This window comes from Eschrichtius robustus, chromosome 10 (assembly GCF_028021215.1).
Source record: "Eschrichtius robustus isolate mEscRob2 chromosome 10, mEscRob2.pri, whole genome shotgun sequence".
Classification (NCBI taxonomy): Eukaryota; Metazoa; Chordata; class Mammalia; order Artiodactyla; family Eschrichtiidae; genus Eschrichtius; species Eschrichtius robustus.
The window spans coordinates 15,303,423-15,321,303 of record NC_090833.1 but is presented as its reverse complement, the minus strand read 5'-3'; the positions used below and the strand labels follow the sequence as shown (position 1 = coordinate 15,321,303).

The following is a 17,881-nucleotide window of genomic DNA, read 5'->3' as shown; positions in this document are numbered from 1 at the left end:
AACTTCTCAACTACAAGATTGTCCTCTAGTAACCACTACTAATTCTCTCTCTGGCGCTAACCCATGAGGAACTTCTGATCCCCAGTGCGGCCTCTGTAGGCATAAGTTCATGAGCTTCCTGCACATAATAGATATTTGTCCAGTGTCAGGGGCCACTTTCTCTAGTTTTCTTTGAGAGACAGGCTTCCAAGTTAGTACTGAAAATCCAGCACCCAGTGAGTGACAAGCAGATGAGGAAGTTGAGACATCTGAAGATGTCTTTCACCTGGCCTTGTCTCCCAGAAGTAGGTGGGTGGTACTTAGCAAAAGAATAAGATCCAAAAAAAGGAAGTGAATTATAGAGTAGACTGAAATAGAACAGCATAATAGGTACAGCTATGTCTCTTCTCTCTACCATCCTCCATCAGCAGAAGACAAAAGGATCTCTACACTGAAGTGTGGTGAGTTGGTTGTTTTTAATGATACCACATCAATCTGCTAATTTTAAGAGAACAATCTTTAAAAAGTACTTTGTTCCCAGAGTCAGGAAATAATACTCAATGAGAGTTAATTTTCTGAAATCTTTAAGAAGCCGAGGGACCCACAGAACCACACCATGTAAGAACTGCATATACTTCATTTCTCCTTTCAAATATCACCTCTGGAATCCTTATGCATTTATAAGATGGAGTACTGCAATGTTTGCACAAATCTTCTCCATTCTCTCTTAAAAAGTATTGCCATCAACAGGAATGATGTTCCTAAACTGAGTCCCAGTGATAAGAAGGGGCTCATCAAACAAAAAGGAGCTGTGGGCGGACTTCCCTGGTGGCGCAGTGGTTAAGAATCCGCCTGCCAATGCAGGGGACAAGGGTTCGAGCCCTGGTGTGGGAAGATCCCACATGCCACGGGGCAACTAAGCCCGTGCACCACAACTACTGAGCCGGCGTGCAACAACTACTGAAGCCTGCGGGCCTAGAGCCCATGCTTTGCAACAAGAGAAGCCACTGCAACGAGAAGCCCCCGCTCGCCGCAACTAGAGAAAGCCCGCGCGCAGCAACGAAGACTCAACGCAGCCAAAAATAAATTAATTAACTAAAAAAAACAAAGGAGCTGTGGGACAGTTAAAATGAGCATTGAAAGACGTGTCGGAGGCTCAGAAGCAAGTCAGTGTCCCATCATTTACCAGGCATATCACACTAGACAAACTAGTTAGCTGCTCAAAGTTTTGCCTATCTCATCTTTAAAATGGGATATTACTACTTACTTGTTATGGGAAAGTGTCTTATGACTTTTAAAGCATTACATAGGGAAGGTATATTTCAATAGGAAGAAGAAGAGCAGGAAAAAGAAGAATGGAAAAAGGAAAGAAAAAAAAGGACATGAAGAAGGAGGAGAAATGAAATTGTGGAGTATTAGAAAAGGAAACTTTGCTCCAGTCACAAGGTGATTCAATGTCAACAATGGAGTAGGACACAGGCTCCTTGAGTCCCAGGGCTGCTGTCACTTCACCCCCGCCTAGCACTCTGTAGAGCCAGGGGTTACAGGCACAGAGTCTGGAATCAGATTGCCTGGGTTTGAATCACAGTTATGTGACTTCCCAACTGTGTGACCTTGGGCAAAATACTTCTGTGAGCCTCCATTTCCTCATCTGTAACATGGGATGAAAGGTAGTAGCTGTCACATAGGATTGTTGTGAGGATCAAATTACTTATTAAGGTTGTTAGGTTATTCAGCTATTAATATATTCAGTATCATGTCACACTAGTTCACTAGTTCCATTTTGTGTGTGCTTTGTTTTTCAACATTGTTCTTGGTTCTGGAATGAACTCCAACTGGATTCTGTTTTGGAATTCCTCCCATTACCTTATTCACTTCAGCTCAACTTGAAACATCACGGGTGGGAGAGTTACATGGTAAGGAGGTGCCCCTTCCTGAACATTCTGTCTTTAGAAGCCCCTGCTCCCTAGTAGTCCCTTCCCTTGCCCTTACTACTGCTGCTGCTACTACTACTATTACATTTAAAAGCAGGTTGAGGGACTTCCCTGGTGGTCCAGTGGTTAAGACTCTGAGTTTCCACTGCAGGGGGCATGGGTTCAATCCCTGGTCGAGGGACTAAGATCCTGCATGGTGCGCAGCAGCGCCAAAACTTTAAAAATCAAAATTAAAAAGAAAATAAAAGCAGGTTGAGCCGAAGCTGTTAGTGAGAACTCAGTGCTGTCTAAAGGAAATGCAATACAATCTACATTTCCCTTTTGCTGACAAGCATCCCAGGCCTGAGTGCCTCAGTGCTTTTTTTGTAAATCAAAAGAATATTGAACTCATTATGTTGAAGCACAAGTTATCCTTTCATCGGTCAATTTGTCTGGGTCAACTGTACTCGCGCATTTATTCTAGACATCTAAAAGATAGTACATCTAACAGCCCGTCTCCAATACTACAGCTGCCGTTCACTCTGTTATCCTAGAATGACATTCTGAAATCAGGCTATTCAAATGCACTGATTAGGTACCAAAGCACAATCTTGCATCAGAGCCGTGAAAGGAATCCAAAGTCAGTCTCCCAGTGCGGTGCCAGTAAACAGAAACAATAGGGCCCATATTTACATGAAGGTGCAGGGTTTACCAAAGCACATTTACTTCCTCTTCCCCTTTTGAGAATCACACTCTACATCTCTGTCGGGACGTAAAGATTGTAAGTTCCTCTTTAAGAAGGAGGAAATCGAGGCTCAGAGAGGCTAGACATTATTCAAAGATCTAATGGAGAAGGGACAAAGACTTGAATGAAAATCTTCTGTTACAGATTTTCTCCTCCACCCCATCCTCTGCATTCATTTCTTCCTTGTGTTCAATAACCAAATTCCGAGGTATTCTATCATGTTAATTGAACACTTCAGCATCTGATTTTCAAACTATGTCTTCACCCCAAGTCCTGTCTTTATCCCTAACATCCAATACCCTCAGCCTCACAGCCTCTTGACCTACTTCACCTCAATGATCTTCACCCCTGCTCTCTTCCAGCATCCTACTTCCTCCCATGATGACTACTAAAATGTGTCAGCTCCCAAAGTTCCTCTAACTCTGATGCATTATGTTAAAACCTTCTAGTCTCTGACTTGTCTATCACAACACCTGCTCCCTATGTCTTTAAGACTGCTTGGCCCATGACCATCTTCTTTCCCTTTATCCGCTATCGACTCTCTTCACTTCTTTTTGGATTGACTGAAATCCAATGATCCATCCCTATATTTACCTTTGACTCATACCTGTAACTCCTTTACCCAACTGTCCTTCCATCTCATCCACTTGGCAAACCCCTACCCTGTCTGAACCCACATCCACTATCCATGATCCTACCTCAAATTTTCAGTTCTTTGGGAGAATAATATCCCAGCTGCACAGACTACAACTGTTATAAAATGTGATCACAGACATGGTCAGAACCCTGACTGCTTCCTGGTGATCCTTTTATATTTCCTTAATCAGATCTTTCTACCATTCTTCAGATTAACTATTTCATAACATTGCTTTTTTTTTTTTTTTTTTTTTGCACTCCCAAGTACCCCCTTCCTCAGCAACTAGTTTCACATCCTACTTCACAAAGAGAACAGAAGCCATTGGAAGTCCCTTCAAATCACCAGCAGTGAAATCAACAGCTCTATCTGCACCCACACCTCTTTCCCTTCTCTCTTCCTATTTCAGCTTAAAGGCATCCCTTCTTTTACCTCAATCTAAGCTCTTACCCTTTCCCTCCCTTCCTCTTCAGGACTCGCCTCATCAGAAATAACCCCCCTCTGCCCCTCAGCATCAGTCTCTCCCTCTTTTCACAGTCACCTCCCTCTTAGAAACCAAACAAAAACACCAAAAAAGCCTTCTTTTTATTTCACATCCCTGCTGCCTTTCAGAGCCATGCTTCTTAAAAAAATATATCTACTCTCTTGCTTCTCCCTTATTTTTCAACCCACTGCAATCTGGCTTCTGTCCCCAACATTCCATTTGAATAGTTCTTGCCAAGGTCAAGATTTTAAGTATAAAAGACTACTTTCAGTTCTTACCTTAAGTAATATATCAGAAACCATGGCCTCTGATTACCTTCTCTCTTAAACATTCATTTATTTTAGTTTCCATGGTACCAACTGTCCCTGATTTTGCTCCTTTCTACTGGCCATTCCTCAACTTCTCAATGTTTTTCTCTGCACATGTTAAACAGGCTCTTGCATAAGTGAAGACTCCCAAGGATGTTTTTCAATTACCATTGGTAACCTGATGAGTGTATTTTTTTTTTCAAGCACTCTCTTTTGAGGGTTAGAACCATCTATAAAACAACTACCTACCAAGTCTCTATTTGGATGTTCCAGGTAGTTTAACATTTCCAAAGTCGCCTCATCATCTTCAGACACAAACAACGCCCCAAAACCCTCCTGCCCTTCCAAGGCTCCCTATCTTAATAAACCACCCACCAGTTGACCAAGTTAAAAATGTTCCCCCATTCTTTTTCCTATTTAACCTAGATCAAGTGATTCATCACTTAAAGTATGACCTTGCTAAGCCCTTTGCATCTTTAGTCTTCCCTCTCTTTCAACATTCACATTCAAATACTGAGTCTTCGGTCTCCTTAAAGTATCTCAAGTTATGATTTTGTTTATATGACATTCTTGAAATGATGCAGTTACAGAGATGGGAAACAAATTGTGGCTGCCAGGGGTTAGGGATGATAGGGAAAAAGGAGACTTGTGACTCTAAGGAGATAGCACTAGGGAAATCTTTGAGGTGATGAAACTGTCTGTATCTTGATTGTGGTGGTGGTTACATGAATCTACACATGCGATAAAACAGCATAGACTATACACACACAGTGTACCAATGTCAGTGTCCAGGTTTTGATATTGTACTATAGTTATATAAGATGTAACCCTTGGGGGAAACTGGGTGAAGGGTACATGGGATCTCTCTATACTGTCTCTGCAACTTCTTGCCAATCTATAATAATTTTAAATTTTAAAAAATTAAGAAAAGCATATCTCAAATCCCCATCAATGTTACTTTACTCCAAGATACTCTCCTTTCTCACGTGGGTCACTGCCATAGCATTCTATTTTCTTGCCATACATTTTTGCACCCTCTCCCAACCTTCCCCCATCAATGCATTCTCTCCATTTTAGCAGAAGTGATCTTTGTAAGATGACAACCTGAACATGCTTTGCCACTGGGCAAAATCCTGTAAAGAGCTCCCTTTTGTCCTTAGAACCTGGTTCCTAAATTGTGTGCTGAGATGCTGCAAAGTACCATAGCAAGCCACAGGAGCACAGTGGGGTATTTTTAATGTTTAAGCAAAATGAGGGATACTTGATATTTATTGGGTATCACAAAAACTACTACCCTGAGGTAGTTCACAGTTTCAACATGAAAACACACTACATTTCTTTCAATAATGGCATATCTTTGTTAAGGTGGGTTTTTGGCAGTTGGTACAATTATAAAACTGCAGAAAAATTAACAAGGAACAGGAAAGGAAGGTGGTTGTATCGAATTGCAAGGGTTGAGCAGTAGTAACTGTGGTTATTTAAGGATAAAATAAAGATACTGTTTTTTCCTTAGATTCACATGTATTATTTTCCAAATGGCTAGTAAACTTTTGGGGACATAAATACTTCATTAAGTTGTTTGTACTTAAGTACTTAATAAACAGAATTATTAGTATTTCTCTGGCCTAGGGAAATAAAATCACTGAGACTTTAAGAGCATCTTGAAATGAGAAAGTGTGGGAGCCATCACCTTAGGGTAAAGTTCAAAGTCTTTTATATAACATCCATAGGGCTTCATGACCTGAACCCCTTCTGATTTCTCTGGCCTGCATGCTAACATTTTCTCTGCCTATCACTCACAATGAGTTATCTGCAGGTCCCAGAACAAGTCTACCCCTTTACAGATACCCCCTCAAAACACACACACACACACACACACACACACACACACACACACACACAGAGCGCTAACTTCCTTTGCCTAACTCCCACCATCCAGATCTTAGAAAAATTTTTTCTTCTTTAAAGGCTTTCTTAATCTTGCAAGGTCAACTTCAGCACCCTTCCTTCACACTAATACTGCATTTTATACTTCTTTCCCTGCACTCCTTATAAGAGGAAGCAATGTGGTTCTTATTGTCTGTTTCTCCCCAGCTACATTCGGTGCTCTTGAGGCCACAGATCAGTAACACTTTGGTGTCAGCAGAGGCTAACACAGTCCCTGCACATGGTAGGGATTCAATAAATCCTTCCTGAATTCATGCACAGGTGAGCAGTTCCTTCCCAAATCAGACAATCCCAAACCATTTAGCAGTGCAGAGACTTCCATATCATTTATATTCACCTCCTTTTTTCTCACACAAACCACACTCCCCCATCAACGTGGTATAAAGCCGGGTGTCATACTAGAGTCACAGAGAGCTTGTCACAAGCGCTCAGGGATGGAGGCTGCTGGCCTTCTGTCAACAAGGCTGCAATTTGAGAAAAAGCAGAGTTACCCTCACCACTGTACACACCCCATCCTGAAATGTTGCTGATTACTGTGAAGGTGCTGAGGTGGGAAGCCATCTCTGGGGGCCCAATGTCTCCCAAGCAATACACATCAAAGACAACCTGGCAGGCACCGAGAAGATGAGAGGTCGCAGACTGCTCCTGTCACCTGGGCTGATTAATAAATTAGACGCTTGCAAATCATGGGACGTGTACTGTTTACAGGAATCAATGCGTGCTGATTGCTTAAGGATGCTTTGCCAGTGTGTAGACCTCTGGATTCCTGCCACATGTGTCACAGGGCATCAGCAATCTTCCTCTCTCTTGTCCTCTTTCTGTGTTTTCCTCCAAATAAGTGTCCTCTTAATATGAGACTGGAGTTATGCTGCCTTCCTAGAGCACCTGGGCTACAGTGCACACAGGTCAAGCACCCCTCTTATGGTTGGAGGTCTCCTGCAAGCTTTCGCAGAGTTCTTAGGGATCAATTTGCAGGTAGGGGTGTTTCAAATACAAACGGGTAACTTGTTTTAGTTACTGGTCCTCAAGCACTTGCTCTCTGCTAAATGGGATCATACCTGGCAGAGCCAGGATTCAAACCAAGGTCTGCCTGAGCCTAAAGACTTGCTCTTCATCGCTAAGCTTCAGCGGCTGTGTTAGGGTTCACATCAGCTTAGACACTGACTTGCGGCTGGAAGTTTCCATCAAGGTTTGCAGAGACAAGTCAGGTGCAGATAAAGGGTGGGATGCAAAGCCTTCCTCCAAGCTAGTCTGGGAATCTACTGCTAATGAGACCTAGTAATTCTCCTGCCCAGAAGGAAGGCCTTGAGAGAGAAGGAAATAGCCTGGAGGCAGAAGCCTGGGCATTCTGGTTCCTTTCTTAAGAGACACCAAAGTATCCAGTGGCTGTAGAACTCTCCATAAAAGAATGCATCCTGCCACAGGGTGCCTAGAATGGAACTAGGGCAGGTAAGCCTGGATGCAGCCCAGGAAGGGAGCTGCCTGACAGGTAGGTCCCAATCAGCTTTGTTGATGGACCTGAGTGGTACTTGGGAGTTAATGAATTCCGTCTTTATAGCCTTTGTCTTGGCTCCAGTGTCCCCTTCCTCTTCCTTGAATTACTGCCTCAGCTTTCTAACCCTTCTCTCTCATTCCCTTCCACCCATTCCTCATGATGCAGCCAGAGCAATATTTCTAAATGTATATCGGACCACGCCAGTCTCACGTTTCAAACCCTTCACTGTTTTCCTGTCGCCTCTATCAGACAAGGCACAGGTTCTAACCTGAACCCACGGCAAACTCTGCTTCTCAAACATGGCGCAATTTTCCTCTGAGCCAAAACGTAACCACAACATAAACTCAGTGTTTTTCAAACTGCAAGGTCTACCCCGTTAGTGGAGGCTGAAATCAATGAAGCCAGTAGACACCAATATTTTTAAAAATAAATGAATCAGAAAGGAATAGGTTATATTAGAACGGAATAGAGTAGAAAATATCAAGATGCATCACATGGAGTAAGGTTAAGTATTTTTTTCATGAGTTTTCATTTCAATTACATATCTTCTTATCTCTAGGTTTACTGAGTGTCAATGTGAAATGTATTTCTTAGCATGAGTAAGGTCAAGAAATGTAAAAATGAAACAAACAAAAAAAACCCCACTGCTCTAAAGAGATAAGTACTAGTACTCTGACAATTAACTGGAGTTTGAAGGTTGTTTGAAATCAATTTGCCATCCTAAATTCCTTTCACTGTTGGCTCCAAGCTGCCATCCAGCCTTATTTCCTATCATCACTACAGTAGGACCACCCCATTGGTGGAGGAAACGTTCCAAGACGCCCAGTGGATGCCTGAAACCATGGATAGTACTGAACACTATGTATACCATATGTTTTTCCTATACATACGTACCTTTGATAAAGTTTGATACATAAATTAGGCACAGTAAGAATTTAACAGTAACTAATAATAAAATAGAACAATTATAACAATATACTGTAAAAAAGTTATGTGAATGTGGTCCCTCCCCCTCACCTTTCTTTCTCTATAAATACCTTATGATAAAAATGTAATGCCTTTTCCACCTTAACTAAGCCCTTATCAAGCACTTTGGCCATAACTTTTGCAGTCTGAGGTGTGACAGCAAAGCTAGCATGAATTTCTGTTTCCTTCTTCACAATCTCACAGACAGAAGATTCATTCTTACCATAGATCTTAGCAACCTCAGCATATAAGTGTTTTTCCTTCCTTATTAAGTTGAGAACTTTCACCTTTTCACTTAAAGGAAGCACTTTACCGTTTCTCTATGGCATATTTGAATTGCCAGCATCACTACTCTGGCACTTTGGGGCTATTATTAAGTAAAATAAGAGCTATTTGAACATAAGCATTGAGATCCTGAGACAGTTGATCTGAAAACCAAAACCGAGATGGCTACTGATTAACGGGAGGGGATATACTGGACAAAGGGATGATTCGGGTCCTGGGAGGGGCGGAGCTGGACAGTGCAAGATTTCATCACACTACTCAGAATGGTGTGCAATTTAAAACTTTTGAGTTGTTTATTTCTGGAATTTTCCATTTAATATTTTTGGACAGCAGTTGATTATAACTGAAACCACAGAACATGAAACAAAATACACACACACACAGACACACACACACACACACACACAGACATAGTTCCAGGCTTTCTTCTGCGTCTTTGCCTTTGCAGGCGCTACCTCCCTTTATCTGGGCTGCTTTTTCCCCCACTGCCTTCTCATAAAATCCTAATCCTCCTTGAAGACTGAGTCAAATACCCCTTCCTCTAGGATGCCTCCCTAGATATGTCTTTTCCCCCCATCTTTCCCCACATTCATGATCCCAATGCCAAGGGTAGTTCCCATCCCCACCACAAACACAGCACCCAGCGTATTGATCAATCAGGGAACTGAGCCTATGGCATTGTGGTTATCTGCCCATCAGTCAGTTTTCCCCAAGACACTTTGAATTCCTTGAGGTCAGGGATCCAGTCTTTCCTCTCCCTCTCTCCAGGGAACTGTCGTAGAGACTGGTCAGTAGGAATTCGGAGATCAGTAAACATTTTTCAAATTAATGAATGAGTGGCAGGTGCTCCAGATCACAGATCTGGTCCCTTTCTTTCTTCCTTAGCCAAGATTTGGGGCATAGAGTCTGAAGCTCCAAGGGCTTGTCTTCATTCTCCTCCTAATTTCCCCAGTCATAACAATCACCGTATCTTATTATGTCAGTTTTAAGACCCCGTGCCAGTCTGTCCTTTGGAGGGAGGTGTGCAAAAGCCAGTCCATTTTCGGACATGGCTCCTGACTAAAGCTGAACAATTGCTCTGCAGAGATTGCAGCAAACTAAGCTTAGCAGCTCACAGAAGTCAGTTTGGTAATGGAATGGGAGCAAAGAGGTAAAGTACTGCAAAGGTACCAATTTGGTAGCAATAAAGCTATTGGGCTTAGAAGTGGAAGATCAATTTTAAATAATCAACACAGAAGATTATCTCTGAATTGACACCAAGTGGCCCGGGAGATGTTTGCTGACTATCCCTCCCCATCCCTCTCTATTCAGGGAGAGCTTGATCCAAAATTTGGATTGAATGAGGGATAAGGTAGGGGCAAGGGCACAGGGTATTGATTCTCCCCAGTGATGCCAACCTAAGTGGCCAAAATTGACAATGACAAATGTGGGACACCATCCCAGTCTCATCTTCTTTTGAGCCCACTTAAAGAAAAAAAAAGTATCCCTTAATGCACTTTGTCCAAGCTGGTATTTTATGACTCAGGCCATGTGTATCTGAACCTAACAGTGGGTGCCTAAACATCTTACCTCCTATAGAATACTATAGTCAGATGAGAAACTCACCAAATCTCCCAGAACTCCTGGAGGAATGGAGGCTGGTTATTTCTGGGGTAGAAAACTAGTTTCCCTTAAATGCTACTTCTCTGCAGCAGGAAGCAAAACTCAGTTCACCTTCCTTAATGCATCAACTGCCACCCTGATCTGAGGGCATGTCTAAAAACATGGAAAATCCCTTCCCCTTTGGTCCTGCAGCCAGATTTTTTTTGGGAACCCAGCCACTGCACTGGCGCTTATACTTCATTCCAACTCAAACTCATGATGACCAAAATCTAAAACCATTTTTTCTAATATCCTTCCCACCATCCCTTTTCCTTTTTTCCTAAAATCCTTGCTTTAGAGCAAAGGTGCTCAACCTCTATGATACTGGCATTGTGAGCCAGATAATTCTTTGCTGCAGAGGGCGGTCTCTGCATCGTAGGGTGTTCAGCTGTATCCCTGATCCCTGGCTTCTACCCACCAGATGCCAGTAGCAAACCGCCTCCCCACAACCAACTGTGACAACCAAAAATGCCCCCCTGACATTTCTATATGTCCCATTAGGAAGCAAAATCACCCCTAGGATGGTGGTTCTCATGTCTATCCTAGACCAATTACAAATCCAAATATCTGAGGAAGGACCCAGGCATTGGAATTTTTTAAAAGCTTTGCAGGTGATTCTGATGTGCAGCCACTTCTTTGCACATTAAATCAAGGTTTCACCTTCCTCTGTAACTGTGGCTCTGGCCTCTGAAGTTTTCATCCCCATACCCACAGGGTGAAATGCCAAATTTAGGAATAAGAAATAGTAGTGCAGAAATTTAAGAAATGAGAAGGAGAAGGAACAAAAGATAAGGCTATTACTTGTGATAGTAAAACTGAAGCTGTTAATTCCATTTCTTTGAATTATAAACCAGGAAGTAGATGTAGATCAAAGTGTTCCAAGCAAAATCCCAACAGGTAGGGTGGCTTCCTCAGCCAGGTGCCAGCTCCCCAACTGGAAGCGATGTCTTTTCAGATAGCTTTGACACAGGCTGGCATCCAAAGAAGCAACACTCAAGCTGCCAAAGCCAGGTAGAGCCACTGCCTCCTGAAGCCTGCTCACCCGAATTCCTGTCTCTCTGAGAAAAAGAGGTTGTAGGGTCAAAGAGGTTTGGTTAAACATTGTTAAACAGTCTAGGAAAGACCTTGAAAAGCCCTGCGGTAAGGAAGCCTGTATAACTTTGCTTGGTTTTCCAAACAAATATATCTATGTCATTTGGGAGGCAATATAGCATGGTTAAACATGCAGACTCTGGAATCTGCTTGTTTGTGATACATTCTACTCTACCATGAAGTAGCTCTCTTTCCTTGGGCAAGTTATGTAAATGGGGATGGTAACAATACCTAAGCACAGGATTATTATAAGGACCAATCTGTTGCAGTAATTTATACACTGTGTGTCCATGCTAGACGCTTGGTAATCTTTCAACGTTAGCAACTGACTTACCCTTATTACGGTTTTTATTATTATTTATTTGACTATGGGATTTTTTTTTTCTAGAAATGCCTTTTAACATCACATTGAACTCCAGCTCCATGTGAGATACTTTAAGAAATGCTGATTTAGACTAATTTGAGCCACACTAATAGAAATACAACCCTTGCATCATGTGATATCAAGATTCTATCTGGAATCCAGAGGTTGGGGGGGGGGGGTCTCCTTTCAAGCTCAACCACGGCATCCTGAATGGTGTGGTGGTGGACTTCGCCCTCACCACCCCATATCTGTAAGCTCCTCAAAGCAGGGACCTGTCTACCTTATATATCATCAATTCCCCAGTGCACAGCATCTGACAAACCTAAGCACCCAGTATACACTCTTTTCTTTTTTAATTAATTAATTTATTTTTAACATCTTTATTGGAGTATAATTGCTTTACATTGTTATGTTAGTTGCTGCTGTATAACAAAGTGAATCAGTTATACGTATACATATATCCCCATATCCCCTCCCTCTTGCATCTCCCTCCCACCCTCCCTATCCCACCCCCCATCCTACCCCTCTAGGTGGTCACAAAGCACAGAGCTGATCTCCCTGTGCTATGTGGCTGCTTCCCACCAGCTACCTATTTTATATTTGGTAGTGCATATATGTCTATGCCACTCTCTCACTTCGTCCCAGCTTACCCTTCCCCCTCCCCGTGTCCTCAAGTCCATTCTCTACATCTGTGTCTTCCTTCCTGTCCTGTCCCTAGGTTCTTCAGACCCTTTTTTTTTTTTTTTGGATTCCATATATATGTGTTAGCATACGGTATTTGTTTTTCTCTTTCTGACTTACTTCACTCTGTATGACTGTCTTCACTCTGTATGACAGACTCTAGGTCCATCCACCTCACTACAAATAACTCAATTTCGTTCCTTTTTATGGCTGAGTAATATTCCACTGTATATATGTGCCACATTTTCTTTATCCATTCATCTGTCAATGGACACTTAGGTTGTTTCCATGTCCTGGCTATTGTAAATAGCACTGCAATGAACATCGTGGTACATGACTCTTTTTGAATTATGGCTTTCTCAGGGTATATGCCCAGTAGTGGGATTGCTGAGTCATATGGTAGTTCTAGTTTTAGTTTTTTAAGGAACCTCCATACTGTTCTCCATAGTGGCTGTATCAATTTACATTCACACCAACAGGGCAAGAGGGTTCCCTTTTCTCCACACCCTCTCCAGCATTTCCAATATATACTCCTGAATGATTTCTGGACAAGGACCACATCTCATTCGTCTCAGCAGAACCTTCCACCCAGCCCCAGCCCCATTCACTTAGAGAAGTATCTTTGCCACAAAACCTACTAAAGATATTTTTGTGAAACACACGAAGGAACCATCAAGATGGTGGATTAGAACAAAGATTTATGCAACTCTGATAAATGTGCAAGATGGTTAGGCAATCAGACCTGGTTTACCAAGATTTGATTTACATTCAACTTTTACGTACTTATTTAAGGCTCAAAGGAAGGTGCACCATAAGCCACAAACCACTTGCTCTGAAACCTGTAGGGAAAACCACTCAATATGAAACCACGTCTTGTGGCATAGTGACCACCATTATCAGTGCCCCTCTCCCCTGCCCTGACTCTCCAAAACCAAAGCTTACAAAGGGTACCACAATTCTCCTTTTAAATCCACCTCTGAAATAACTGCCAAATTTACGGCAACTACTGATGATCTCAAAGTCAGGAAAAGAGAAACAGAAAAATAAAACACAAAAAGGCAGTGGGAACACAGGAAACACTCTTTGGACCAAACTGAATTTTAAAATACCACGAGAAGAAAAGAAGTCATTTCCAGCAATACCATCAGCTGTCTGAGGTCAAGGAAGGAACAGCTCCTGCAAAATTCCAAGCTCTCCATGATTGATAGCTAAATTATTTCTTGCCACAGCTACACAAGGCATTTAATATTATCTCCATTTTACAGATGAGAAAACTAAGTCACAGAGAGGTTGCAACTTGTTCATGGTCAGCGGAAGTCTCTGGGTATTTGGTCATACACTAGGTAACTAAGAACTAAGAGAGGGTTATGACAACATAGAGTTAAGGGCTCACACTGTGGAATCTCAGAGGCCTGCTTTTATTCCTAGCTCTGCCACATCCCAGATGTGTGATGTGGACAATCTCCTTCACCTCTTGATGCCTGAGTTTTCTCATTTGTAATATGGACAATACTAGTATTTCCCTCACACACTATTTAGCGACTAATATATGTATGGGCTTACCAGAAAGTGAAACTAAATGATTTTATTAGAATGATGATTTCGAACCTTAATGAAAAAAATTTTCCAGATATAAGAAAATTTAAATTTTACGAAGCATCTCACACCAAGTTAATCTCATTTGACCTTGTAGGTGGGACAGACATCACTGTCCCTTTCTACAGAGGAGAATATTGAGTATCTGAGCGGTTACTTATTCATACCTCTCTGTGGAATGATAATTGTTTGCTTATTCACTCTTTTTTCCCTCCATCTTCCACTCCCACCTCTGAGCTTGGTGAAAGAGGGGATGGACCTTGCAGGTTGCGGGGTGTGTGTGTGTGTGTATGTGTGCGAGCTTTGTTGTTTTCTTTTGGTCTTCTCTATATTACCGAATCATAGCACGGCTTACAGTACATGATTGGTGTTAAATTCTAAAGCACTGGATGTACGCTTGAGTGAATGATGCATGAATACATTTGCCCAGGATGAGGAAGCTAGTAAGCAGCTCCAAAATAAACAAAACCTGAGTCTGCAGACTCCAAGTCCAGAGTCCTCTCCGATATCCCATGCTGTATTTCCAAATGACAATATTTCGTGGAATCATAGACTTTCAGAGAAGGAGAGGACCTTGGAGACCATCTTAGCGAACATTCCCCTTCCACAGATGAGAAAACAGGAGCCCAGAGAAGTCCCATTACTTGGCCTAAACCACACAGCGGGGAGGTGGGCGGATTGAGCCACCCTGGCTCTCTGCCTCCAGGATCAAGGATGCTGTCCCTGTACCCAGGCAGGTTCAAGTTCAGAAAACTCCCCCAGCCTCCACATGTCAGCTCAGACTTAGAAGTGGCAGAGCACGAACCTCGTGCACCCGGACTACTGTTTGTGCACAGTTTATTGCTCAGCGTGCAAAGCAACAGGAGAGAGGACTTCTGCTGGGATTTAATTTGAAAGGTTCTCATCATTGCCAGTGGCGCAAACTCCCCACCACGACTCTATGAGCTGAAGCCAGCCTCTGCCTGCATATGAATGAGGACAGAGATGGCCTTAACCCACTTAAGTGAGGAGAGCAGACTTCCTCCCAGTTTCTGAAGCCCCCAGATCACCCTGGGCTCTAGCCCGGATTCTAGGGTTGGGGGACTGGCCGAAGCTTGAGGTCTAGGACATTTCAGAAAGGCTGGCTCTGTAGCCTCAGATAATATGGCACATGCTGGTAGTAAAGCCTTTCTTTCATGATGCAAATGTCAAGTTTCTAATGTGCTATGTCCATGTTAGCACACAGGAAGACACACTTCGAATCACCTGTGGACATGCTTTAGTGTTTCAACAAAGTAGTGAAGACAAAACGTCAATTGACAACAGCCCTGGAGAGCACATCCTTGTTGGCTTTTGCTCTGGTCTGAACCTGGTCTAGATGAGCACACAAATCTCTGGGTACCTATTTGCATGTGTGTCCAGATGAAGATTACAACAGGAGCCCCACCTAATCTTTCACACAATAGGTCCCAAATCAATGTTTATGATCTTCCAATTATGCCTATCCTGCACTTTCTCTTTTGTAGCACTTATACTGTGTGTGTGTGTGTGTGTGTGTGTGTGTTTAATTAATGTACTGCTATGAGAGCAAGGACCATGTTTGTTTTACTCGCCATCGTGTCATCTGCCTTAAACACAGTGCTGGGCCTCTAGCTGGTGCTTAATAATTATTTGAGGATTAAATAAAGGAAGGAAGGAATAACTAGATGACCAGGGGCCTGACTTCTGGATTAAACTCCATCATTTAATTAACCATGTGACCTTGGTTAAATCTTATATTTAATTTTAGAGCTAGAAAGGATCTTAGAAATCAGCTTGTGGGGTGACTGCAAACTTTTGTTTTAGCAGTGGAATCCAAGGAAAAGCATAGGTGAAATATGAACACAGAAGCAGATGCAAACTTTCCTTTGTATAAGGGCCAACTTTCAAACTCGGATTTGACTATTCAGCACAGAATCACAGGCATCTGCAGCTGGTAGCAAATTCATGAATCATCCATCCCTAGTCCACAATGCCACACAATGTGCAAAGGAGGTATGCATATTTTCATGTCAAATACATAGAAGATGTAAGACCTGAATTCACGGCTTCCCAGTTGCAGGTTAGGATTTTTTCCTCCACCATGCTTCCTCGTCTCCTATTCCAGTTGGCCCAGAAGTGTTCCTTGACCTTAAGGCAAAGCTTAAGCTGTCTTAGAGAGAGCTCTAGAGAGTTTTTTGCATTCTCCAATTTATTTAAGTGCACATTTTTCGTGTCCTTATGATACAAGGCAGAACAGAAATCACTCTGGGGATCCAGAAATGAATTATATATAAGTCCTGGCCTCACAGAGTTTCCAGGTGAAAGAGAAATACAAGAATGGTATTTCTCCAAATGGTTGACAACTAAAGAGGTATAAGTGTAGAGAGCTGTGGAAATATCAAAGAGAGGGTGATCAAGTGGAGTGGGGAGAGTCCAAGATGGTTTCTTAGACTCTCAAAGAGGAAGAATTTGGGGCTAAGTCCTTTTGGGATGAGTAGGATTCCAAAAGGCCAAAGACCAGCTCAGACTTGCTCAAGAAAGAGGTTTTCACTGAGTGTCCCTACTTGTTTCCAAATGTGTGAATATGTTTGGGTAGGATATTTGCTATATTAATAGCATCTGCAAAACAACACGGCCTACACCTGATGTAACTGACTAAAAATACTGTCTGTGACTATGGATGCAGATAAACCAGGGCTTGAATCCCAGTCCCACCACTCACAGACTGTGTGACTTTGGACAAGTTATTTCACCTAGCAGAAGCCCAGTTATCCCTTCTATAAAGTGGAGAAAACAAATAGATGCTATCTCTGATGTTATTGTAAGGTTCAATGAGATAGTGTACAAAGTACTAAGCACCATGCCCAGCACACAGTAGTAAGTACTCAAAAAATATTAGCTATTCTCACCATTGCTAATCTCTTGCACAATGTAATAAATTAAATAGATGGATAAATAAATAGATAAATTAATAATGAAAAAGTGCATAACAGCCTTGGCCCAGACACTCCTCCATACAGCAAGGCCCATGCCAACGTGTGACCCCCAAAAGCACTCAGTGAATGAAAAGCAAAGGCAAGCTTAGCCCAGCTCTTACCTGTATATTTTATATCTGGTTGTAAATCCTTGACGGTGTCTTTCCACAAAGGATAGGTAGCTCCTGGAGTGGTGGAAAGGCCCCCTGTCTGAAATAAGCCAATCAAATTCCTTGGAGACATGTTGGTCTGTCCCAGCTGGTTCCTGGTGGGAGGGCTGCACAGAGATACGGCCCCATACAAACAGGAAGTAGAGGAGCTCAACAAACCTCCAGTTCATGCTTTTCTGCCGGCCTTTTTCCTCTCATTCTTGCTCCATTCTGTGGAGTCCTATGAAGAAAAGAATAAAAAAGAGAGAGAAAGAAAGAGGAAACAAAAGAGGGAGAGAGGAAAGGGGGGAGGGTGAAGCAAAATAAAAGGAAGAGAGAGAGAGACAAAGGAAAATTTTTAAAAATGTTCTTAACACATCATCATAATCCTTTACATCAGTAGAGTGTGCCAGGGTTACAAAAATCAGTGCAGTTTCTGGCTAAGAGCATGGCATCTATGGACATCTGGGCTTGCATTCCTGCTTTGTTGTTCACATGTTCTGTGAACATGCATGAACACATACAAACTGCTGAATCTCTTAGGGATGCAGTTTCCTCATCCGTAAAACAGAGGACGGGCTTAAGCGCCTGTATCTTGGCACCTGGCACGTCGTAGGTATTCAAGGC

General features: G+C 42.4%; 1 protein-coding gene across 1 annotated transcript in view; it reads right to left on the bottom strand.

Moving 5' to 3' along the window:
• The window catches only part of BRINP1 (BMP/retinoic acid inducible neural specific 1), a 124,080-nt gene extending 106,635 nt beyond the window's left edge, over positions 1 to 17,445 (bottom strand). Inside the window, exon 1 of the mRNA XM_068553157.1 lies at positions 17,228 to 17,445. Within this exon, the coding sequence (XP_068409258.1) occupies positions 17,228 to 17,445 (218 nt within the window). The remainder of the gene's footprint in view (positions 1 to 17,227) is intronic.
• Positions 17,446 to 17,881: the final 436 nt, after the last annotated feature.